Raw genomic sequence first — 26,716 nt, 5'->3', positions numbered from 1 at the left:
TCACTTCCTTTCATGAAAAAAATGATGGGTGTGTTATTTCTGTTTTTTTCAAGAAAAGCAGGGACACTGCTGGAGAAAAAGAATTAATAAAGCAGATGTGCAGATAATTGCTCACTATGTTCTTTTGCAGTGCTTGCTGTTAGTATGGTAAGTAAAATTTTGAACATCTTGAAAGCTTACTCCTCAGTATGAAAATGAAAGCTGCAGAGTAATGATGCTGTCTATGTATTAAAATTGGAGGAAAAAAAGTGTTGGTGTATTAAGAGAGAACTCAACTTTTTGATTCCATTTCAGTTGATTGATTGACTTAACTGTGAATGAGAAAATATCATTCTGCGTAGGGCAATGTAGTACAATGGCATCTTGCAAATGAGTGGAGCAATCACCAATCTTGGCACTTGCCAACTCATCTACTAACAAACAGAAATACTTCCCCTCCCCCCCTTTTACAGTTAACACAGCTATTTGAAACAGAAAGAGCTGTTAAACAAGTTATGTTTTCCTATGTAGCAGCAAATTAAAATAGGCATTTTAAAAAATTGTGGTTTATACCTTAGTCAATGCCAGTTACAGTTTTTATATGAAATTCAAAAAGAAGTACTTTATACAAAGTAGGGACCACAGAACCATGCTGGTTCTAACATACTGGAAGGTGCTGAATAGGGAACTTGCAGAGTGTAATGAAATCGGACTAGAGCAGCAAACTAGAAGTGATGAAGGACTTGATACAATGCATTTTTTATTGAAGAAGATTTTTTTTTCATTTGGTACAGATCTGATTGCAGCTAATTCTCTTGACTGAACAAAGACCCTATATTACCTTTTTGTACAATAAGTTACATATTGTGTATGTAGGAGGAACCTTTGTTCTTCTGAATGCTGTTAACATACTGTAAATCATAAATAGACAGTCCTCTCAAACTATTTTAGAATGTATTTGTGCAAAGTGTAACTAACTGCAGTAATATTACATGAAGCCATAGTTTTATGGGAAACTATTTTAAATAGGCAGCAGCCAGTAGTGTGTGTCACGTCATTTCCTTTAAGGATAGGCCAGTTGCATACAAAACGCACGTGATCAAGATGGTTTTTGTCAGCTGAGGCGTTTACTCTTAGCTCCAACTGCTTGCACATGACAAACCTCTACTGTAGCGCCCAGCTTCTTCAGTTCACTTAGCCAGATGATCTGCTTGCAGGACAGGCGATCATTGGGACCTTTCACTTCCACCAGCTACAAAGGAATTTGGATGATTAATAGATTATGCAGAGAAGCAGAAAGATCTTTAGTTACAATAGACTAGTATAAGCTGTTGCTTGCAATAGAAATAATGTAGACTTAATATAGAAGGCCCAGGGAGTGCTAAATTACAAACCCAAATCCCAAAGTTTACTTGTAATTAAAATTTTGTAGGGTAATTATCCACCAAAACACAGATAGTACAATATGTAGAAAAAATTATTTAAGATGGTGGTGAAGGAAGATACTCCATATTCAAAATCATCTATCTTACTAGTAGTCATTCATCTCCAATTTACACAGATCCTGGTCCTTGTCCCTTCAAATCTGGACACGTTCCAAAAAGCTGTAAGTCAGTCAAGCTGAGGTAGAAACTTAAAAGTATATTACTTCAAGTGTACCAGAGAACTAGTTGCTGCTGTTATGTTTTATGAATACATAACAAGATGCTCCAGCAGCTGAGAGAAGCCCATTATTCTCCTGGCTGCTATCAAACAGAAATCATGATTGCTTGCTCAAGTTTTTGTAGTTACAGTGAATTTTTGTCTCATATATATTTATTTTTTTTGCCTAAGTGGTGATGTTAACACCCTGTGCCAACACTTGTCTGAATGTGCAAGGCATTAACAACAGTTGCTTTATAGTAATTTTAATAAATGCTCTAGTCTACAACAATACATAGCTCCTGCTTGCTGTTTCTATGACGTCCATTAAAGCTATAGCAAAAGGCCTAATGAAATGACATATAAGTAATAAAAAAATCATTGATCACCACAACTGCTTGGCAGATGAGCAGCAGGTTTTGCCCCACTGCAACAGAAAAATACAGGTTGTACGCTCTGACAACTGGAAGGTTTTCTGTTGCTCTTTCTTAAGTAGGATCAGCTGAGCACTGAGTAGTCCATGATCTGTCAACATACCTTGAAGTGATTACTATGAGTACTCCACACAACCAGGTCAGGAAGCCCCCCTCTGCAATGGCGTAAATCTTTAGAAAGTTGCCTAAAAACACCACTCAGAAACGTTCCTCCAAGGCAAGAGACAAGGCTCTGTAAGAGAAAATTACATTGTTTTTCTTTGTATTTCCTGTCCAGCCCTTTCTCAGCTCTCAAAAATAATATTCTGTCTCTGCTTTTTTGTTTACTCATGTGTAACTACCAAATTCAATAGATGTTATCTATCTACAGCAATTTTCCTGCTGTGTTCCCAACTACTGCTGCAGGAAAAGTGGCCCTATCAGAAAAGGGCAAATGGGAAAGTGAGAGGATTTAGAAACAGGGAAAATTATGCTCAAGTACTCACTTGCTTCCTCCTCACCACTCACCATTCTTGGGTCAGTGCCCACTCTGGACAACTTACTTGTTATTTACCTGAACCTGCTGGAGGGAAATAAAACGCCCCCAGCTAACTAGTGCTGCTGCTTTTCCCTCCTGAGTGTTCCAGATGTCAGCGATCCACTTTGTCAGTGTCTCTGAGGAAGCAGTATGAAGCTGCTGGAGTCTGACCTCAATGGCATCCCTCCTGTTCTCATAGAAGCTGTCAGTGTATAAATCCAGGGGGAACGTCTGTATGAAAAGGTAAGAACAGCCCTGAGGAGCTGCCTGCAAAGCATTTTGTGTGTGTGTGTGTGTATTATATATACATATACACATACACACACACACACACACACACACACACACACACACATACACACATTATATATATTTTTATATATATATATATATATATATATATATATATTATATAAAAAAAATTCTTTTTTAAGCTGAACTACAAATTCACTCAAACTGATTCAGTTTAACTTGGACACACTCACCACATGATGTAGAAAGACTTGCATAATTTTAATAATTGATGCCAGTGCAGCACACTGGTCACATCTTAGAACATTCTCTCTTTTTTTTTTTTTTTTTTAAATTTGTAAAAAATCTAGTCACAGAGGTTTCCCTAGAAAGAAAACAAGGAGCTAGCTGTGCTCCTGAATCTCCAAGCAATAATATTCTAGCCAGGATTTGGAATGAGAATCAAAACTGCTCAGCTATAGTGAACAACAGTTTTGCAGCACAGGGCAGGGGGAGTGCAGGGAGCAGGGGAGAGAGGAACAGGGAACAAAACAGTGACAGATTTGTGGATTATTACCCAGGCCTCTCAAAAGCAGAGAATTATGTGCATCTCTTGTACATGTTATAGTATAAAAAGTCACTGCAGTAAACACTCAATTTTGAAAACAAAAGGAAAAAAGGCCAGAAAGCAGGTGAATGGCATTCTAATTTCTCAAATGCAAATGCGTATCATTGCAAGGATACAAATTTCTAACTAACTAACTTCCACATACTGCTGCCACAACCATGCTAATCTCAGGACAGCCCAGCCTAGGAACTATTGGTAGAAACTTACGGTTTGTCCTTGTTTATGCCTTAATCTGTCATCTTTGCTCTGCATTAATAAGTAAAATTTCTTTTCTTTTCTTTTTTTTTTTTTTTTTAAATAAGCTAAGGAGGCCAGGGCAAAAGCACTGTAAATGCTGGACTTATTAAGTAAGTGCTGCCTTATCCTTGTTACAAGCAGACTCTTTTATATACAATTTTTTTTTTTAAGTAAGTAGGTACAATCTGTATGTAATGAGATTATATAAAAGGGAATGTATTTAGAAAGGCTATGGTAAACGGTAATTAGCACTAATAAAAAAAACAGTTTTTAACACACACAAGACATACAATTAAGGTGTCTTTAACTTATGAGAATAGCAGATATGCCACATGAGGTTAGCTGTAAGAATTCCATTTACTACTATTTGTATAGTCTTTCTTGGAAACTAGAGTGTTATTAGCAGTTTCCCTCGTCACCCGCCTGCAAATGCCTTCATGTCCCATCCCAAATGTCCAAAAAAAAAAAAAAAAAAAAAAAAAAAAAAAAAAAGGGCAGCCATCATGGCTCAGTTCTTCCTGTAACCAGTAGTCAATTCAACCCTATCTGATATTCAATCCTGTATTTGGTCATAAGTTGTTATAAAAAGACATTTCAAAGAATAATCATTACTAAGTAGCCTCTTTATATTATGATCTGATCATACTTACAACTAAGCTTTTGTGGCTTAATTATTTCAGTAATTGACTGTATACATAATTGACTGTATACATATTCATAATCCATGTCAGCACAAACTAAAAAAGCTTAAACTTCAGCTTAGTGAGAGACTCATGTATCCAGTTTTGAGTTTTATTCCATTGGCCTGCAGCAGAATCATTTTGCTGTTGATTCACTAGATTTTACAGCCTTTGCGCAAAGGAATCTATGTAATAAAGTCCTTAAATGATTATATCTTTTCCCCTCCAATAAAAAGAGATGTTTGTAGGGAGATGACAGCCATCTTCCCAAACCACCAGCTGGTTTTGACTCAACCACAAAAATTTCTACTACATATTGGCTAAAAATTAAAAAAAACCCTACATACTGATCATTAAAAAAAAAAAAAAACACACACAAACAAAGGGAAATTTCTACCTAAGAAAGATACTCACAGTCATATTAACCTATAACTTCTTGCAATACAAATAAATTAACTCGAAGAGGACCACTATGGCTGTTTTGCATCTTGACTAGAGTTGCAATTAGAAAGAACTGGTCAAGGTGGAAGGAAGAAAGAGGAGGACTGTCCGACCTAGTTTAGTCCTACTGCATTTGAGATACATTTCTAGGGCTTTTTTTCCTGTCAAATGCCACTAAATGATCAATATATCTAACTGCAAAAATTTAAAATTGTTCCTACCAGTAATTTATGGACTGTAAAGCCTCTACCTAAAAAACAGAAGTCCCGCTGCAATCACCAGTCTTAGGTTTTGACAGGGAGTTGTTTAAGGGAAGGTCATTTATTTTTTCATTCATTTTTTGTTTGCTTTAAAAAAAAAAAAAAAGAAGGATGAACCGAAAAGCACAGACATGGGGGGGGGTGTGTATCAAACCTGAGTTTAAACATCTGTATTCCCTTTGAAATGTACTGAAAAATAATAGATTTTTTTATTGAGTGAGTCATCTGACCCATTTCCCACCAACTGAGATGAACTATTCTATGGACATGTCTTTTTCTTCCACCAATTATACAGAAAATGTTCACCAGTGCGTTCAGGGATACGGCATCTGCATTTAGCCAGCTGAATCTCACCATAAATGACAGTCAATCCGGACTAATATGATCAATTAATGAGGAGCCCTTTAGTAAAACAGTCAATATAACAAGAAGTAGTAAAAGAAGTAAGCAAGCTAACACCAAGAGCTGTCTGAAAGTCCCTCAGAATAAAATGTTGCGAATCCATAATCGTATTTTTAATGTGATTACAGATTCTACAGCAATGGGTAAAGTATTAAAGAAAGCCTTTCAAAAATACCTGATAGCAATTTCTGAAAACATCGGGTATGTTGTCCATGAATATGATATCCCACATTAGAAGTCCATACAGTGTAATAAACGTTGAACCTTCTCCATGAATCCCTAAAGGACAGAAATAATTAATAATATAAATACTTCAGCCATAAAAGTGGAAACATTTAACCCTATAGCAACATCATATGAATCACAAGTAAATTAGAGTGATGTAAAATAGAAGTATGCCACGCTTAGGCTGATACACAACTGAAGTCATTATATACTTGCATGGTAAATCTCTTTTATTATTTCCACAATTTGCTAATGCCCTCCATTTCAAGGCCAGTGGCTTTTACTAAGAGCATAAGATCAATCAACGTGCCCTGTCTTGCCTAAAGTTTACAGTTCTAACTTTATTTGGTTTTAGTATATTATCATCTGCTTGCTTTATTTTTTTTTCCTGATCTATATATTCTATTTCCTGATCTATATATTTGTATTTGTCCAAGGCTTTCCAAAACTCTTACGCTATAAAAACATAAGAATAAGTAATAATAGGACTGAAAAACAAGCTTTTTTAAAGGGAGTTTTTAAGTGTCTTGCTACGCTGTATCCTGTTTTCATGTTAATCTAGTTCCAAAAATCACACCAGGAGTTTACCTTTCTTGTAAATTTCTTTTAAGACACTGCTGGCATTAAGCCCCCAACAGATGATAAAATGACTGTTCACTAACGAGAAAGGCAAAATAAGTGATTTTTTTATTGGGTTGAAGAAGTCTTTTTTCTTCCACATTTCAAAACTGCCTTTCATATACATGGGAAGAAAAAGCTTAATGGCCAGGAGGAAGACCAGCTGGAAATGATATATTAGAGACCTTTGGGAAGAAAACAGAATGAGATGAAAAAAAAAAGTCTAATGAAATAAGCTAAAACTGGCCTAATTAACTGAACTGCTTAATAAATTGGGTCTTTACTCCCACAGTTATTTTACTTTATAAAAAGAAGTTACTATTACCCTGATCAAAACCATTCTGCCTATAATGAGTCAACGCCAGTTCCTCAACAGAGCACATGACTGTGGATACACTGAAGTCTTCGCCTCCTTCTTCGCCATCAGTATCCTCCATTAGAAACACAGATTTTCCCAGTCCCATCTGAGGACACATCTTTCCTTTGATCGTAACCTGAACACCATAAAGAAGTAGTTATTTCCCTGCATCACACCTAAAAAGCTTTAGCATGTGTATTTCAGTCTCTCTCAAAGAATGTGTGCCTCCTTCTCAGTGTCCTTAAAACCAAGGCTAGACTGCTTCAAAAAATCAGCTGAATAAAACTTAACCTACCATTCCGTTGACAGCATTAAAGAAATAAATTTTGGATGACAAACTAGATTTTTCTGAACTGGCATATTATTCAGGAAAAAAAAATGGACAGAAGGGAATGTAGTATTTCTATATTTAAGGCTGAGAAGAAAGAATAGGGAATGACTGAGAAGACTCATTTTTGTCCTCGGAAAAGTATGCAGTGATAGGGTTGGGAGAGAAGGAGAGGCTCTGCTCTGACTCTGCTCAGATACAAATATCTTTGCAACAGCAGGAAAAAGAATGGTTTAAAAAAAACACAAAACAAACCCCCAAACATTACAATATGCTACAAATGCCTACTGCCAGAAGGTTAAGAAAAAAGAAAGGCATTCTCTTGAGATCGAGCCATTACTCTACTGCTCACAACATCTTGCTAATGTTACTATTACTTTTGCTTATAGATACAAAGCTTAACCTGAAGACATACAAAAAAAAATCAGAGCCAATACACAGATTTGCTTATATAATTCTGACAAAATTTCTGACAGCTTAATTGCTGGTAAATTAGGGGAACTTATATCTGGTCAGATTTCTAACTCATGCAAATTAAATCAATGGAGTACATCTGACTAACTACAGCTAAGAAGCAGAGCCTTTAGAGGTTTTTCTTTTAGAAATATTTATGTCTGTATCAGCTTTCCCGCAATGCAAATAGGCCATTGGTTGGTTCACAGGCACATAATGATATTCTTCAGAATTATTTTTTCTGGTCAGATGAAAAAGACCTCAAGAGTTTGTATTTTTCAGAAATCACCAGCATTGTAACTTACTTACATGCGTCACATCTTCCACAGTTATGACTGGCAGATCATGAAACAAGCATCTGAATTGTTTACAGCTTGGTGAGTCTCTGATTCGTAGGGCCCGCTGGTATAGAGAGAGACGATGTCCAGTACGGACAAATGGGTCTGCAAGCCCATTTCTAATGCAGTCAATGGCCTAGCAAAGAACAAGACAACAAGCAATAATTTTAAAAGACCAGTACTGGTCTATCTGTTCTTACTAAGCCCAAAGAATCAACTGATTTAAAGAGCACAAAAAATGTGAATATTAAAAAACAATATATATGACAAGGCTTCTTTTCCTCCTGATGTACTGAAGTTAAAACCATTAAGTAAGATTTTGCACTGTCAGAATATTAAATTCTAATTTTGGTTGTACTAAGACAGTACAAAGGAATTACTCCCCATTTGTACTGAACAATAAAAGATCAAGGAAGTGTAAATTCTACATATACATAGTAAGTGACAAGACAAAAGAGTCAGTGCTAAGGAAGAAGGAATCTTCCACAGTACTACTCTATCCAAGTAGCACACAGCATTATTTTTCTTAAGCCAGTTTCTTAGCAGGACTTAATGTGGAAACAGAAGGACCAGTTCAGTTGTGCAAGAATATACATACAGAGTAAGTTTTAGATCATTGCATTATGAAGAACATGCAGGACTACAATTTAATTACAGACTCAGAAAACTTGGTTCAAATCGTAAGTATGACACAGTCTACTTCTATGACTTGGGGAAGGCACTTTGTTTTAATTTACACATGAGGAACTGAGACTAACTCTTCCTTTGTACCACTTCGCATTCCAAGTGTGGGAGAAGCTAGGTACAGAGACACAAGATGAAGAGAGAGAACTGCAGACATTCGATAGCCTGTGCTGTTATTTCCTTTTATCAGAGTTATAGGATGAAATGTAACAGAAAATATGAGCATTGTAATTCCAACTCTAAATAACCTTACTGAGGTAAGGAAGCAACATCAGGCAAAAAATAATTGTCATTCTCTGTTGATTTTGAGTTATTCTACAGTTGCTACTGTTCCTGCACTTAAAACTTTTTTTCATTTCTATTTTTCATTGCTAAATTAGTCAGATATTTTAGCTATGTTTAATTATAATAGTCTTTCATACTTTTAGATAAAGGTTGATTTCGGTCTCCCCATACTTTCTTCTGATGTTAGTTGCTGTGACTTAAACAGTCCTACATAGTTTCATTTTCAATCATTGACAGTATCTCTCTTTGTATGTAATAGATGGGAATAATGGACATAATCATCTCCTGCATTTATAAATCCTCAGACCAACAGCTGATATAACTACCACTTCCTGTTTCTTGCACAGAATATTCATGGAACCAAAACTGAGTCACAAAATTAGTAGACAGTGGCTTCAATTTCCTGTAGTTTTCGAAAAGAAAGTCCATAAACAGCTTGTACTGGTTTCCAGGGAAGTCAAAGGTACAACCAGTACCGCAGTTTACTGTTTTCTCTGGTTCCTATATATCCTGCTGCAGAAGTGTCACAGAGTTCTACAGAGATTTACAATAATCCTTGCATTCAAACATGCCATGCCATTCCTGGGTTCTGTTATTTTTCTCTCCTGTGACCACATGCCAGCCAATAACCAAGGGAACTAAAGAAAGACTGCTCACCATGGACACAATGTTTCTAAAAGCCCAAACTGCATTATTTTGGCAACTGGAGAATGGTAAGTTTACTCACTGCACAATTATGTGTTTTGCTTATAAAAAGACACTCTACTGAAAGGGAAAAGGGAAGAGGATGAAGTTTCAGGAAAAGCTCAGATAACCTGAAAACCTCTCCTCCCCTTCTGTGCCTTCCAGAGGGAGTTACACAAACACGGATGAACATCGCCTATAATACATGCTATCCAGAACCTTTAACATTATTCTGGATATCAACTTCTTTCCCAGTATAAGGTTGATCAGTTACGGTTTCTCCTGCAGGACTTTGGAAATAGTTTACATTTGCTGTTAAAGACTGACACCTCTACTAGAGCTTTGTATCAGTAACAGATCCTAAAATGAGGCTTGCTAATGCTTGACTCCAAGGGTAGAAACCTCTCATTAAAATTGGCCCAGACATACAAGACATTCTTCTCCCCACTGGGAATAGTTAGCCAAAGGACTTAACTCCCTTAATTTGTGGTCTGAAGACATTAAAAGAAGTCCTTCCTATTATGTTTGGGTTTTTTTTTCTTTCATTCCAGATACAGCCTCTTCATGACTTAAGTTCAGAAGTGGAAGTGTTTACTGCAAGAAATGTCTCCACTTGTCACACACCAGGCAAATCCATGAGGCAGAGCAAGCTGCTTCTGATAACTCTGTACAATTCTGCAGGTCAAATGGAGTTCTTTTAAGCAACAGAAAAAGCAGGTCAGTCAAGGATGAGGCTATTCACACTCAAACTGTAGAAACGGCTCCATTTCTTAGAAGAAATTGGTTACTTGACCTTGGGATGCCTACCAACATCTGAGCTTTTGGCAGAGCCTATACAGCTGTTCTGCTCATACCAAATACTAATAAAACATTTACAGGCAATCACTCCACAATTTCCAGCATTACAGCATGCAGTAGTGAGAATACCTTCTTAGTGTTTTTCAAGTGCTGATGCAAATTCAGAGCTAGGCGATCCCACCACCGCCCTCTGCTGTCAGTACAATACACTTCCTGAGACAAAAGATCCTGCAGCTCCTGCACCGCTTCCTAGAGCGACAGGAATATGTTTTTATTAATTGCTTTAGAAAACCGAGTTGAAACATCATTATATACTTTAGGTACTATAAAAAAAAAAATCTATCTCAGCAAAATTTAAATCCCATTTTCAGTCTAACGCTTAAAGTATTCAAGTGTGCAGGTATATCTTAACAGCACTGGGATAAATAGAGATATTTTCATTAAAACTTAAAGGTTAGCTGCAAAAAAATAAAATATATCGGTCATAGTATATAAGAAAGACTTGAACATTATTTATTGCCTTCTTGCAGAGGTAAAGTCTGTTAGAAGAATCTGTTTTGCTTTAACATATAAGTCAGAGGCTTCTGCAGAGGTTAGCTCTGGGTGAAAAGACGGGAATTTCACAGAAAAGTGTTCTTTCAAGAGTTTCATATTTAAAGGCAATAATCAAATCTAGTGAAACACAGATATCTTTAAACAAACAACGATGTCTCAACAGCAGTCGCATGCCATATTATAACCCTGTTAATTCTTCAGTTTCTCTCCAAAATCTCTGACGTATAAGCAGAAAATCAAAATATAGATTAAAAGATGTGCTCTTTCTTTAGAACCTTCTAATGCATCAAGAAAAAAAAAAGGCAATTCCTACTTAAAGGTTACCTGCAAAGAGAACTGATCCAGCAAAAATTATCACCATTTTCCAGCTACATCAGCAAACTCTCCTATAATGTACCATAAACTGTATCATTACTGAAGTCAGTGTATATTTTACTGAACAGTAGTATTATCAACGAAAAATGTATTCCCATTCACTCCACTTTACCTTATACATGTGAAGTCTCTGCAAAATTTCAACACCTTGAGAAAGGATTCTTGTATACACCCAGCCAACTGTGAAATGTCTCAGATACTCAGGTAGAGCTCTGTGATAGCTGAAAGATGACAGCAGCTCAGGAGATCACTTCAATGATACCAATTTAAATTCTCAAAATTCTCTTACAAAGAATGCACATACCTAAAGTGTTTACAAAAATGAAATACCTTATATACCAAAACTGAACTGAAAAGAGTATCTGGCTGCAAAGTGAAAGATAAGATAACAGTAGATTTGAGGTAGCAGCTGCAAACTGCTCTTGCACAGAAGCTTCTTTCTACAGGAAAGGAATTGTAAGTTAACAATTTATACATCAGATGCAAAACAAAAACTTATTACCTCATGTTTCCTTGCTGCCAACTTGTTCTAATAAGTCAGCAGGCTAACTTCAGAAATGTGGAAACAAACAAAAGGAAAAAGCCAGAATAATTCTTTCTTTCTCTGAAAGACTAACCTCTTTTAATTAGGCACCTCTATGTTTCAAGAAAAACTCTTTTCGAAGTCTTACTAAAATTAAACTAAGTTTTGCCACTGTCTTCAGTGTGCAAATGATCCTCCAAATGATCCTCTATGAATATTATTTTAAATCAGTTGTCATGACAATGAATGTAATGCCAAAAACAAGGCTTTAATTTTCAGTGTACCATTAAGCTAGAAAACAAAGTAACTAAAACAAAATCCAACGAAGAACGCTTCAAAAACAATACATTTGAATTCTTCACAATGCTTCAGTTCTCAGATCTTTAGTAATGTTTCCTGAATAAGACCTACTTGGACGCTCCAACAGATGAATAAGCCAGTATGTTTTCCCATAACCTTTGCAACATTCTTTTGTTCATAGTGAATTTTAAATTCTGCGGATGTCTATTTGTCTGAAAGCCATAAAAACAAGCTCTGACAAGGGAAAAGTAAGGCTCTTGTTCTCCTGCACTGGCATGCTGAATAGTTGTTTTAGAGCTTTATATCTATGCCTACCAATTCACTCCCAGGTTTTTATTAAAAAAAAAAAAAATCTGTTCATATATACCATTTAAAAGCTAAACAAACAACTAGGAAGTTCCAAGCTCTCAAGAATACTAAAGCTAAATACTAAAGCTTCTAAATTTTATAGGCTTAGATAATACCCGACATCTATACATCTCAAAAGTAAAATAATATACTTAATAGTAGCATATGAACATTATGCAAATTTTGCCAGTTTACTACCTCAAAGAGGGCTGATTTTTCAGTTCATTCCAGGTTTCTTTAGCACACCTATAGAGACAATTAGCTTCTTCCCAGTTCCCATTCACCATTGCAGTGGCTATATCATTTGACAGGTGTGCAGCAGTTGCATACCTAAGGGAGAAAAAAACATTGTAACCACTGTATAAGGCTCAGAAAGTATTTACAGTTAAATCAGTTCCTCCATACAATACTCTTAAAATTCCTTTCCAGTCTCCAATGGCATTAAACTTTATTCTTATCCTGTACAATTAACAGGTTGTAGTAGCAGGATCCATTATGTTTAAAACTATTTCTAGACAAGAGAACATACTTTTTTTGTTCAGGCTGCATTCTAGTAAGCAACACAGCAATGTAAGAATAATTAGCGGATGATCACAAAGCAAAAAAATATGGTATCTTGGTTCAAAATACAAGCACTCATGAATTAGAAGTCTTACCTGGATTAAAAAAAAATGCATTTCAAATCATTACAAAAATGTACTTTTGTACCTGTACAAGGTAAGTACTTGTACCTGTTTATCATCTGCAGTCCTGTATACATGATCAATCTCTTATTTGCCTATATAAGTACTGCAACAAAGCTTTTCTAGAAACAAACAGAAGATTTCCAAATTGTCAGAGCTCTACCTACCTGATAAGATCTTCTCTGTCCTGGAAGATTTCTGTTTTCCTATTTACAGTGTAACTGGGGAATACCATACGCCCCATGTTTACCATAAGGACTGTGGAGAGCTGGCCTTGCCCACCACTACCAGCTTCTTCATCCTCCATTGACTCAGACAGTGAAAATAGCAGCAGCACTCGAGAAAATACAGCCCGGGGGCCTTTACAGACCCTAATAGATTTTCCAGCCAGGTCCTTCACCCTAGGATAAATGAAATGATTATACAAATTGGTTTTACCATCACTTGTAAAAATTGAAACACACTGAAAGAAGTATGAGAATAATTTTGTTTTCAAGACAATTACTATGTAAACTTGATCTTCCCAGAAAGAAGCAGTCTAGGACTACTATATAGTGCATGTAATCTCTAATGAAAAGCCAAAGAAATGCATTAACTATTAAAAGGTTTAAGTGCTAAAGTTGAAGCAAAATAGAATTAGAACTCACTGCCCTCAGCTCCCTTACTATGCCAGGCAGTACCAATATGCAACAGGACATGGTTAACTGTTCGGGCAATGTTTAGAGACAACAACTTCAGAACCCCTGTTTTAAGGTATCTCCATTTACAGAACTTCATCAAGCCTTTTCATACAAGACAAGATTTTGTTACTTCTCCACAGAACAGTAGAGATTTAAAACAAAATTTTCTCTGATGTTATGGGTAACTAGTATTTCAGTTGTCAACTACGAGAAAGACCCATTTCAAAGGCTGACACATGATTGAGCAAGTTATTACATATATAGACCAACCTTTTTTCTTGGGGTGGGTAGGCTAGGAGGAGGTCAGGGTCAAGAATCTTTTTGGAATCTAACTGAATTTCCCAGTTCCTCTCCATGTCCTTCCCCATACAACTCTGAAGATTACCTTCCTTTCACCATAAATGCAGGTTTTCTTTCAGGATGTAAGCAAAAGCATGGAACTGTTTCTCCACCACTGCTCCTTCCTGATCCAGCTCACCCCACAGCAAAATGGGGGAGAGCTGATACCAAATACCTCCCACAGCAACATGGTGTATTCAGTCTCAGAATGAATCCAAATTAGAAATGTCTTGCCCAGGGAGTTTATGCATAATCTATAACCAACCTCCAGGAGCTTAAGTATCTCCTTTCTGAGAACAAATTTATTTTGAAGATCATTAAAACAAAGCTTGTAAACCTTTCTTTTTTGAAATTTTCATCTGTTAGATCACTTAAATTGAAATCAATTAAAATTCAATTAATGGGCTCTTCAGTTAAAAAGCAAAAATATGAAATACATATATGACTAGAATACAGTAGGTATGAGTGACATGCAGAAGAGCAGGCATAATATAAGCAGAACTACACATATTTTTTAAGATTATATATGAAATAAAAAGTGGAATGTCCTAATTTTAACAGAGGAATACTTGCAATATGTTTTAAGTAGTAACGGAAGTAGACTAAAAAAATGAACATATTCATTTCAAGATTTGTTTTGATCATGTATTTAATCTATTAGCAAACTTCATTTTATAGAATGATACAAAACATAATTTTTGTAGCCTTCCTTTGTACAGTTTAAGCTAATATTCTGAAAACAACTTATTTCACATTTGGGATATTTATACAAATTACGCAAATGTCAACAAAGATTAATTCTCGGCTAAAAAATCAGCAGACATTTCAGTATCTAGTATCAAACAGAATAAATAAAATTTCAAGTGCTATAAAGTATTTCCATACTGGGTTTTTTTGTTAATTCAAGTTAGGATGAGGAAGCAACTGCAAATCCTTAAGCTAAAAAAATCCTCTGTTATCACAGTGTCCCAGCATCCTCTAATACAACATAATCATGGCTGTGGCTTCACCTGCTCTCCTGTAGACAAAATGAAATGTAATGCTACTGGAGACAGTGACGTCATTATGAAATACTATTTTTAACAGAACGGGAACAGATAGAACTCCTGTTGCACTTTAAAAACAGCAAAGGCTGAATAAATCTGCCTTAAAGCTAAACACCATTGCAAACCTCCAACTGTGAAACTCTGCAAGCCCAGCACTAAGCTGGCACTTCTTTCATCACAGGAAAAAGAAAATCTTACTGATTCACCTAATAATTTCCCTTCATGGAGAGGCAATTTTAAAGCTCTTCTTCCAATACTAGTCCCCTTTCAACACAAGGAACTTTGTGCTGAATCACATGATAGATTTCAGTGGGGAATATTTGTCCACAAATATATCTCTGCACAATTTGACAAAGCTGTCCATCTCTTTCAAAGAACAAGAATACCGAAGGAAAGACAAGCTATGTTATTAGAGTGAGAAAGCACGAGCAAATACAGTACATAGTCATACTTTCCAGGTTTCTACTCAACCTGTATTTTTTCAGATTCAACAATTACTGAGTCCAGACCCTAGCTCTCCAACCTACTAGACAACCTCACAGCTAGACAAGTAAGATTTGTTCATCTGCATTATTATTCAAACAGTTACTCTTTGGTATTGGCTGGTCAGAGAGGTAACTAAGATGACTTCTAATCTGTTTAAGTATCAATTATACCCAAGCCTCAGTTCGTTGGCTAGTACTTTAGTTCACATCTCTAGACTTTTTGTGGATGTTGCAGTTACAGATCATGTCCTAAACACCAAGAATAATGCTATAATCACTTCCATTAGGGCCAGATTGATACTTTGGTTTGAATCGGGACCCCAGAAGAACTGGAAGCCAAGAGTCATGGAATTTGCACAGCTTTGATCGCTACAGTGAAAAAATTCGTAGGAGAAAAGCACACTGGATGATACATCAAGCAAACAATCTTCTTCCTTTAAAAATACTGCCCAACAACAAACTTTATGCTAAAGTACAAAGCCAATCACAAAAAAATATTATTGCTCTCCTCCAACTCTAGCAATGGAGCACACTCAGCAAACTAAGAGCAGATAGCTGCTTTCATAGGCAAGGACTTTCCTTACACCTCTTCCTACATGTTTTTCTGCACCAGTTTTGCTTTACAATTCAGAAGTGTTTCTTTGCACACCTGAATAATTTTGGAGGGCAATGCTAAAAGTCAGTTAACAGTTAACAATGAACTTGAGTGTATTTGTCAGATTAAAAATATATTATTTAAATAGTCACAAGAATTAGGGCTGGAAGGAAAAATGAACGTATGCAAAATTGTGACACAACATCAAGACATACAGAAATCATATTTCTGCTCTTCTAGACTGACAACTACAGCAAGAATTTTACACTGACAGATATGTCTGTAAGTACAGTGAGAACTTCTTATAAAAAATAAAGTAAGGTAAAATAATCAGTGAAACTAATATGATAATATTCTGGCCCACTATATATGGTAACTATGACTTGATTAAAAAAGTATCAAACATACTAATAGAAGTTTTCTTTAAAAGAAAAGGATAGATAACCATGCCCACAGTTGAAAAGCATGGAATCATAGAATTGGTAAGGTTGGAAGGGACCTCTGGAGATCATCTAGTCCAACCTCCCTGCCCAAGCAGGGTCACCCAGAGCATGGTAGACAGGGTTGCATCCAGGTGGGCCTTGAAGATCTCCAGAGAAGGAAACTCCACAACCTCTCTGGGCAACCTGCTCCAGTGCTCTGTTGCTCTCACAGGGAAGAAATTCCCCCTCATGTTCAGGCAGAACTTCCTGTGCTTCAATTTCTGCCCATTGCCTCTTGTCCTGTCACATGGGACAACTGAAAAGAGCTTGTCCCCATTCCCTTGGTATCCTCCGTTCAGGTACTTATATATATTGATAAGATCCCCCCTCAGTCTTCTCTTCTCCAGGCTAAACAGGCCCAGCTCTCGCATGACACAGTTTTAAAAAAATATCTAATACTTACCTTTTTGTTTGACCCAGGAACTAATACTGTCACTAGAACTGTGATTCAACATTTAATGTCGCCCTTCCTTATTCCTTAATTTACAAAATGCATTGCTCTTTTCAAAAGGCATCTAAATTAAGTTCTCTGAAGCATAACTTACGTTCACTTTTAAAAAGCTTAAGTAGTACCTTTTTAAAATTACTGTCCCAATACCAGTCTGACTCTTGCTGAAGACTGAACGTTGTTTTGCCAGCCTCAGAAAATCATCCACAAGTTGTTGTTTCTGGCCATTTGGGTTAGGCAAATGAAAGATCTTTGCTAATGTTTTCAGCTCAGGGGCTGAAAGCAAATCCAGCCCTTCACACAGGTCTTCCAATTCAGATTCTAAAAGTAAAATGATCCATGTACATTCGTTACATGTTATAGATACACACCAAAGTAGCAGTTGAAAGTATAGGGAAGTTTTTAGATAATTTTTACATTCGTGTAATCTAGCACTAATCCAACGATTTCTATTCCTCAAACGTACATATTATTGGTGCTAGCTGTTCCAGCTTGAAATTCATTATCTTCTAAGGTTCACTTTGAAGGAATGGAACATTCAGAAAAATCCTATGGCAACTTCAAAGCAAGAGCAAATATAAAAAAAAATGTTGTTGAGTTAAAAGATTGCAGCTCAGAAAAACTTTTCTGGTTTCCTGATGATTGAAGCTGTTTACCCACTGCAAAAGAACTTACTGTTAGGGAACAGCAAGAGCTCATTCCCCAAGGTGGGATGAGCCAGAAGCTACGGGTGACCACAGCACAGGCAGTGCCCTCACCAGCCAGGGCCACAGTCCCACCATATGCAAACAACAGGGGCAGAGTGGAAGTCCTAGTAATAGGTTTCACTGGCAGCCTGAGGCAAGGCAAGGTGACAAATCAAGTCCAGGGTCCATCTAAAAGATGGGCCAGATATGGGACTAGAGACAAAGCTACAATATAGGTCCAAGGTCCAGCCATACAAAGTACAGAGACAGAGGTAGGACTGGAGACAAGTTCCCTACCACACAGGTCCATGCAGGAAAGAAAGACAGAGAAAGGTGAAGATCAGTACACCTGCAACACAGCTTGGACCAGCACAGAAGGAGACTAAATGGAGCTCCTGGACCAATGTGCAGAGAGTGCATGGGTAGGGGGTAGTCAAGGCAAGCAAGGCCTATTCATGCACCTATGACCCTGACACATACTCAGCTCTCCCTCCTACCTAATTTGCAGTGACTACTTTTACTGTTAATGCAATAGAACATGCAATCCACCTACCTGAGATCTTTAGCTACTCTGCTCCTTAAAACATTCTTCTAATTCTCTACTTAATGCACAGGCAAGCATATAGTGCATTAAATTCTAACATGTCACAACTGCAGATTTTATTTATAATATTTTTAAATATTATTAATAGTATCCATACCTGTTTGCAGAAAGCTAGTTTCAACCAGTTCTTCAATTATTGGTAACAAATCCACACTTATCTCTTCATACTCTATTTTGTTCACTTTTATCCAGTTTAGTTTGCGTTGAAAAAGTCTCACATATAACTTCTGCGCACCAACTGCAAATTTTATTTAAAGTGGAGATGGAGAAGAAGAAAATTAAATTCTAAAACATTGTGTTACACATACTCACTACTTTTACCTATAAAAAATGACTTTGATAGAGCTATCTGTTAAAATACATTTAAAGTCTGCCTGTCTTTTATAGACAGATTCTGGTAAAATACCAGAACTTACCTTTCCAACTAGTTATTGCTCATTAGAATCTTTAAGTTTTGTAGGTAACAGAAATTATTACAATGTATTTTGTAGGCAATAGACACTACTCAGATATATTTTGGACATGCTTACCCTGCAAGAAATAATTTATTTTCTAGGAAAAGACAATTTAATTTTTCAAACATTGTGCATAATGTAGTATTAAATAGGTCTCTTTGCTTTCATCAGTGCTCATTCAATAACCACCCTTTTTACACTGGGGGAGCAAAAGAAGCTGAAGTCTGACAAAATCTTTTCAGAATCCCAGACTATCTCTGAGTTTAGTCTTCAAAGTCTTATTTTTGCCACAGGTAAGTTTAATTTTACTAATATAGTCAAGGAAAGCACTCCTACTGATTTATTTTTAATTAGAGAAGCCATCTCTTAAAGTAGCTTTTAAAAATGCTAACAATAATGAGATTCAACTAAATAACATAAAACCTTAGTTGCAAGTTATCTAGATATTGTAACAACATTCAGTACCCTTTTATTACCTACCTTACCTCTCATGAGTTTCTAATCTGTTTATCCATATTTGCTGCTGCTCAACTCTAACAGATAATTAATAAAAGTAGACACTGAAGCACTGCCAGATCTGGATATATTTAGGAAATACAGGAATTTAGGAAATTGCAGTTAACTTTTACATAGTTATTAAACTATTCTCCTGTCTTTAAACAGACTTCTCCAGACTTCAGTAAAAGATTTCTAGGATCAATTCACTCAGAGAACCACATTCAGAAGCATAAGTTTATGATTTTCCCTGTGGGTATACAGCTTCTTTGAGTCTCACTCCAGTTTTTTTACAACTCTGAAAAGAAGAAAAAAAAATGACTAACACATTAATATCCTTTCTCCACACCACGAGAACTGACAAAAATAGGTTTGCAATTCAGTAAAGGGATGAGAATAAAAAGGTCTTGTGCTAATAATTAATTGATTCTTAAGAATCCTGTTCTGCACTATATTTCTTTTGACAGTTCAGGGGGTTTGTTTTTCTTTTGTGGTTAAGACAGTTTCTGATGTGCCACCAAAAATATGTGCTCTGATTTTAAATATGATCAGCAAAACACACAGATCAGAAAAATTCACTCTTTGTAATTCATTAAAATATAATAGAAAAAATACTTTTGCCTGTTAGATTTTCTTTACATCACTTCCACTGGTGACAGTAAATCAATGCACCTCAGATACTACTTTTCTGCTCTGTACAAGTTGGAAAGACGACACAAAGTGCGTTAAGTATTATCATCAAAGCTATATGCTTGTATTCTTCCAAATGCAATATGAGGTGAAATTAAACATGCAGAATACCAGAAATATTTTTATAATTTTACACTTAACTTTAGACAGTTCTCATTTCGAGTACAAAATCTGACATTGTAGACTTTGTAGACTACCTGCTATTCATTTTCAAATCTTAAATTCAGTTCCCAGATTTTTATCTGTTCTGCATCTCTATGTTCTGTATCTAGTTTAGCCTGCAATGTTGCAAAACCTGCTTATGAAAACATATGGGCATACCTGAGCTTATGCGTACTTTAATTTATTGTTTCCAAAAATTAACAATGATCTACACTCAGCATAATGCCCATCCACTTTTAAGAAAACTGGGCAGGAAGGAAGGACTTTCATCCTTTTAAAATATCATCTTTTTATAATAAGCATTAGAGATAAAATAGCTCACTGAAGAATGTCAGACATTTCAGAAGAAAATAATGAAATACTGGAGAATACCTATGCTGAAGTAATTTAACTTACAGTATTAAGCATGTGATGATTGTTATGATAACTGACAGATAACACTTGTTTTGGTAGAAACTTCTAATGTGGAACAGATATCCAATCTACCTGCACTTCTAAAGTATTCTGTCCAAGATCTCTTGAAGGTAAAGACATCCATCTGGCTTTTGTCCAGAACTGATTATATATTGACTTAATGCTATCCGATCACTTCTCGTAGCTGAATCACTGTGCCTTCCCTAGCCTGCAAAGAGAGATTGTTTAACTTGTAACTCCAGCAGTCAGTGCAGACATGGATTTATCAGCACTGCTTTGCAATAATTCTTTTTCTATATTCTTAAGTCCTGTGAGAGGGCAACACTGAAATCATATGCCTGAAATATAAAGAAACTCTCCCTTTACTTACCAGAGAAAGTACTATTACCAACTACAGCTGTGCTTATCTAGAGAAGGAAGCACAGAAAAAAAAGAAGCTGTTTCCTGAATTTCTCTTTTAGTAGTGGACAAAGTAGCCAAAGGTTGCATCCACTAATGACCTAACTGCAAATTCATTGCCAGATTTACTTTAGATGTAAACAGCATAAATCTACTGCTTGCCTCATGGAATCTGTAACAAGAGTTTTGTTGGCTACATTCAATTCCTATTTTAATTACTGCAACATAAATAAGCTGTTATCAAGCCTCAGTATGTTCCCACACACACATTTAGATGGAGGAAGCCAACTACTGTAATATTACTATGGGCCATGAAAGCAGCACCTGACTCTGCAACATACTCCCAATTTCCACAGGTTTGACTGCTTGTGTTCAAGGTCAGCTCACATATGGCACAGCTGTAGCCTGGGCTCACTGCTGGGAAAAAGCTGGGTGAAGCTTCATCAGGTGCCTCCCTCAACTCATTTGGGAGCTGCATTTCAGCTCAGGCCCTTGCCCTTCACTCTTGCCTGCACTAAGTTGCAGGCACAGCAGTGCTCAGCCGGGTTCCCCGCTGACTTGGCTTCCTGGCATGGCCTTGCACCCGCCTCCTTGATACAGACCTGCTGCAGGCACTGGAGCGCGGCGGCCCCTGCTTACTGACGCTGGACTGGCTCTGCTCACCTTGCCTGGGCACTGTGGGACCTTGTCCCTTGTAGGCGAGGACTCAGCCCCTGCCCGCCTCACTGCCATCTGGCTCACTTCCCAACGCGGAGCAGCCTGTTCTCGCTACTCCCTGACAGATCTATTCCTGTTATGATCTCTTTTTACTTAAAATATTCTCGTAGCTTAAACTGGCATTGCTTTTAATTATTCAAAAGTGTTCTACATTATTGCATATCATTATTAAAATATAGTCTGTAAGAACTTAATTGTGACTAGGTATTCATTGCAGAAATGCCTGTGCAAGTCCTACTTCCCACCCTGGAGTTTTTACATTCTTTTAGCAATAATTCTTAAGGTAGTTTGAGTTAACTCAGCTGATAAGGACTGCTCACGTGTTCTTTTGCAACTGCTGTACTTTGGAAGAGGACACATGGCTAACAAAGCCATTTCTACAGATTGTCTGACCATAGTTTAAGTAGTGTCTGAAGAGACAAATATGCACTGGTTCCAATTTTTTAAGGAAGACAGACTACTACCTGCTTATTAGGACTGTAGCTTTGCTAAAAAGCATGAACCAACAACACCTCTGCCTTTTGGTACACAGTATTTAAAAACCTTGTGAAGTCATACAAATTTATCAAACATTATTCTATTAGTCTCTGGATCTATACGAGGCATTAGAAAAACATTTGCTGAAAGCCTTCTGCTAGACCTAAGAAAATCTCAGGCAATCTTTAATCAAAAAATTATGACCCTGACAGATTTATCTTTTGTAATGTATTGTGGTGCCAATCCACAATATCATTTGGGAATTTCCAGAAACAAACATTAAGGAACAAAGAGCTCTGAGTAGCTAGGGTAATTTACAGTAGTTATATCACCATTTTTCTTCCAGTTTGCAATTGGGGAAAAAAGGGAATATGGAGTCAGTCTAAAGATCGCATGCTAGTGGAAAAAAAATCAATTGTGATCTACAGTGAGAAAAAGAAATAAATACACAGCAGGTTTACAACAATACTATTCTGCAGTACAATATAGTTTGGAGTCCACTAATTAAGCTAAATTAAATTAACACAACATGTTAATAACTGCAGCCTCTCTCTGACTGATTTTTTAAACAGGTATGTATGTAATTGTTTGGCATTTCTGTACACCCAACTTGGATGCACAAATTGAGCTCACAGAGCATATACTAAAAGAGACTTTGTGAGGCAGCTGTACACTGCAGTATTGGCTTAAAACTACATAAATAGTTAGGCCTGTAATAGTTTGAGATACAAGCTTTCATGTGGAAGTTGGTACGGCTTATTCCCATTTTGATGCTCCAAGTCTACAACTCAAAGTCGTGCTGCTAAAACTATTCTTAATTATTTGTAAGACAAGTTATAAATATATATATAATAATTTAGATGGTTAGTTTTAAGCCAGATCATTTCTGCCATGCTTTTACAGTAAACCTTATAAGTATAGGATTCAGGCAAAATTTCTGCTTCGAATCTTGGCTAGTAATGGAGAGCTTGAACCACCAACATTCTCACATGTCCTGAAGCTAAAGAGAGCTGAAAGTATAAGGTAACTTACAAAGTGCTACACGAAAATGATTATTAATTGGCAACTAGCATTCTGAAACTAATAATCATCAGGATAACCATGGGCTTGCACCAAGTACGGAAGTCATCAGTAAATGTACTGAATCAAAACTCACAAATACATAATTGAAAAATATTTTTCCAAGGACTAAAGGACTTTTACTCCTTATTTCAGACAAGCCTCCACTATTTATCAATATGTTCCATTAAAGCAGCATCAGGGAAGTTTACCCACAAGAAACCACTGGAGGTATATAGCTGCTGAGAAAAACGCATTTCTTCACTTAAGAAATGTATCAAGCTTGCCCACTGTTACAGCACTCTTCACATAAAACTACGTAACAGTTCTCTTTACAAGACAATGTAAGAAGATAAAAAAGTAGAAGGATACCTGATAATCGGCAGAATTTGGTAATAATGTTCATGTCTTGATCATTGAAGAGTCTCATATCATCTTCGTTCTCCAAGACTGCTTGCAGCACCACTAAGAAATTCTGCAGGTAATACGGGTGACCAGGAGAGTTGAGCACAGACCTAACCTCATCGTTTACTTTGTCTAAAACATCACCAACGGAATTTTGAAATTCTACCTTTTCCACAGTTTCTGACAAAGAGTGATTAATCTCATCCTTAAAGTCTTCATGAACTTCCACAGGAAGTACCTGTACATCACCTTCTTTAAAGCAGTTTTGTCTGTCACAGCTCACTTCTGTCCTGGAAGAAGGAATTCCCTGAGTGTCAGGCTGAGTTTTCACTTCCAAATCATTGGTCAGCTCTGCTGCAGTACAAATAGCTGGATGCATGTCAAATTTATCAGAGCTAAGTATCACCCCTTCAGATCTACTTTCTGTTTTGGTGTTCCTTGCACCAAACACTAGTCTTCTGCCATTAACGGTATCTGCTGGTAATGATACCTGAACAATATTCATAAGGTCTTCTCCATGAGATTTGTTTACTTCTTCCTGAAGTTCAGGTTTCTTTTTTGAAGGATTTTGCTCCTCTCTTTGAACAAGCTGATTTTGTTTCTGAGAATTATGCCCAGCACAAATCTCTTCATCAGCCAATACTGCAGAACTTTTCCATATATTGGGAACAGCTTGAAAGGATGAGTCAATCTCTTTATACACTATCTGTTTTCCTTCTTCGATACGACGTCTTCTGGACAGTTTAGATGATAAACTTCCCAAAGAGATGATTTTAACTGTTTGAGCCCAAGATTCATTGCGAACATCACAGGCTGAATTATTATTACTGAAATAAGGACTAACCTGTTGTGCTGCACTTGCTTGTGTTTTCAACAAACTGTTTTTGGAAGAACTTGCTTCTAGATTTGACTCTTTTTTTGAAAAATATGAGCTGGAATTACTGTTCATATTTTCAGCTGAGGAACTCTCATTCATAAAACAGCTGAAAGTTGAATCAGCCACATTCACCTTACCACGGTTCCCCTGACACATTTCATCCATGTGCTTGTTTATTCCATACCTTGGCACTGTGTGCCCACACATGGGGCAGGTGATTTTGGCAGGGGGAACATTGTTAAAAAATGAAACTATAGAGGGGGGGGCTGAGGCCATAGACTGTGTTCCTTTAATTTCTACCTCTTTTTTGGTTCCTTTATTTTTCTTATTTTTACTGAGAGACAAACTTAGTCGGGATCTTTTAACTTCTGAAGACCTAGATTCTGCCATTATGAAATTTCAAAGCACTTACATAGCACAGGCTGCTTCATTACAGTCATATTTTCTTATTCTGCAATATTTTCTTTAAAAGAAAAAAAGGACTTCCCTTGGCTCTGTGTTTTCCATTGTAATCCTCCAACATGCCTTCAAAAAAAGAATATGAAGATGCTGAACAGATCTTTTAAGATACTAAATACAATTAAGATGAATAGTGGAGGAGGAAAAAAAACCAACCAAATCTGGAAAAGTCAGCTCATCCCTGATCGCTACACTGCAACTGTCCTTTTAGCTTCTCATTACACATGCCCTTCATGTTGAACACTGCAGCTGGCTTCATGGGAATGCTTCAAAATACAGAAATACTACTAGCCACAAACTTTGAAAATGCCATGTCTATTCCCAATATAAATTGTAATAAAGTTTTTTTTGTTTTGTTTTTTTTTTTTTTTTTTACTTTTTTCCCGTGTCTTGTTCCCTATTTATAGGCCAAAAAAAAATTGATGACAACTATCTGCTTTTATGAAGGACATACCATGCACTTACATGAAGTATGTGCCCAATACCTTGCGGCATACTTGCACTGTTTTTATGGCACTTCTGAAAGCGCCTAATAGTTGTTAGGCACTGTGCTTCCCGGGTCCTGCCCCAAATGTGCCGTTCTCTGGTACAGTACATCGCAACACAGAGCTGTAACCTGCTCTGTGCGTACCCGCCATGCCTTCTGGACCTGGACGGCATCTGAGGGCGCCATCTCAGATTTCTGAAGTTATTTCTGCTCGGCAGGAGAACGACCGCGACGGCAGGATCCCCACAGCCTTGCCTCACCGCCTACTGCTGTACGGGCAAGGCGCAGACGGAGGGCCCGGGCCAGGGCGGCCAGCGGCGGACGGGAACGCCGGGGTGGGGCTGGGGTGCGGGGTGGAACGCGGCGCGAGGCCCGCGCCCAACGGCCGCGGCCAGCGCGCGGAGGCACGGGGGGGGGGGGCGGGGTGACGCGCTCAACGGCCGCGGCACGCGGAGGGACCGAAGTGTGTGCGTGTATGGGGGCGGGGGAGGGGTGACGCGCTCAACGGCCGCGGCACGCGCCGGCGGCAGCGCGCGGAGGGGCGTCGGGCACGCGTGCCCCTGCTCACCTGCTCCCCGCCGCCTCGTGCGCCAGGCCAGCGCAATGCATCGCCGACGTCCTCGCGCAGGCCTGACTAGCGGATGTCGGAGCGAGCGATCTCCCGCGGCGCCGCAGTGCAGCAAAACCGCGGGAAGAGAAACCTATTCCCTTAGCCGCCTGGCATTCCTCAAATTTAGGAGTCTCTCTAACAGCAAGGGGCGAAAAATGCTTGTGATAGTTATGAACTCCCACTCCTCAAAGACGAACTGCTCTTTAAGCTACACAGAAGACTGCATGTGGCTTGCTAAGGTAATTAAAACATTTGATAGCCCTTGTTCAGGGGGGAAAAGAAAAAGGAATACCAAAACACTCCTGCAGTGAGAAAATCCTCTTGTTTACCCTGAGTAACCATAGGCTTAAAAGCGTTTGTCTTCCCTGTATCACACTAGTGATTTTTGGAGCAGAATTGTGGATTTTTGCAGGAAAAGCAGCCACATATCTTGCAAAGTGAGTCTGAGATACACTTCAACACATTGACTGCACAGCAGCAAAGAAATTCAGTTAAAAACAGAAAAAAGAAAGGTGTTGGTATACATAGGTTAAAGGAGTCAGCAAATACAGCCCCAGTATTTCCTAACTGAGAGTTTTCAAGTAAAATACAATCTTTTCAATTCTGACCAAGTAAAAAAATCGGAAGGTGTCTTTACATC

General features: G+C 37.5%; 1 protein-coding gene across 3 annotated transcripts; it reads right to left on the bottom strand.

Moving 5' to 3' along the window:
- Positions 1-25: 25 nt before the first annotated feature.
- Positions 26-25,328, bottom strand: FAN1 (FANCD2 and FANCI associated nuclease 1). 3 transcript variants are annotated; one of them, XM_062583411.1, is made up of 14 exons: positions 23,611-25,328; positions 18,468-18,608; positions 17,206-17,401; positions 13,173-13,406; positions 12,521-12,652; positions 11,264-11,372; positions 10,351-10,470; positions 7,742-7,906; positions 6,619-6,787; positions 5,626-5,729; positions 2,608-2,838; positions 2,158-2,286; positions 1,142-1,231; positions 26-69 (listed from the first exon to the last, which is right to left on the bottom strand). In XM_062583411.1, exons 1-14 carry the CDS (start codon positions 24,908-24,910, stop codon positions 49-51), a joined length of 3,141 nt encoding a protein of 1,046 aa, XP_062439395.1. In that variant the 5' UTR covers positions 24,911-25,328; the 3' UTR covers positions 26-48. The 3 variants fall into 3 exon arrangements, with proteins under 3 accessions (XP_062439395.1, XP_062439394.1, XP_062439396.1); XM_062583410.1 differs by lacking the exon at positions 26-69 and having other exon boundaries at positions 715-1,231; XM_062583412.1 differs by lacking the exon at positions 26-69 and having other exon boundaries at positions 715-1,231; positions 2,608-2,802.
- Positions 25,329-26,716: the final 1,388 nt, after the last annotated feature.

The sequence above is a fragment of the Rhea pennata genome, chromosome 10 (assembly GCF_028389875.1).
Source record: "Rhea pennata isolate bPtePen1 chromosome 10, bPtePen1.pri, whole genome shotgun sequence".
In the NCBI taxonomy this organism is placed as follows: domain Eukaryota; kingdom Metazoa; phylum Chordata; class Aves; order Rheiformes; family Rheidae; genus Rhea; species Rhea pennata.
This window is presented reverse-complemented; position numbering and strand designations above follow the sequence as displayed.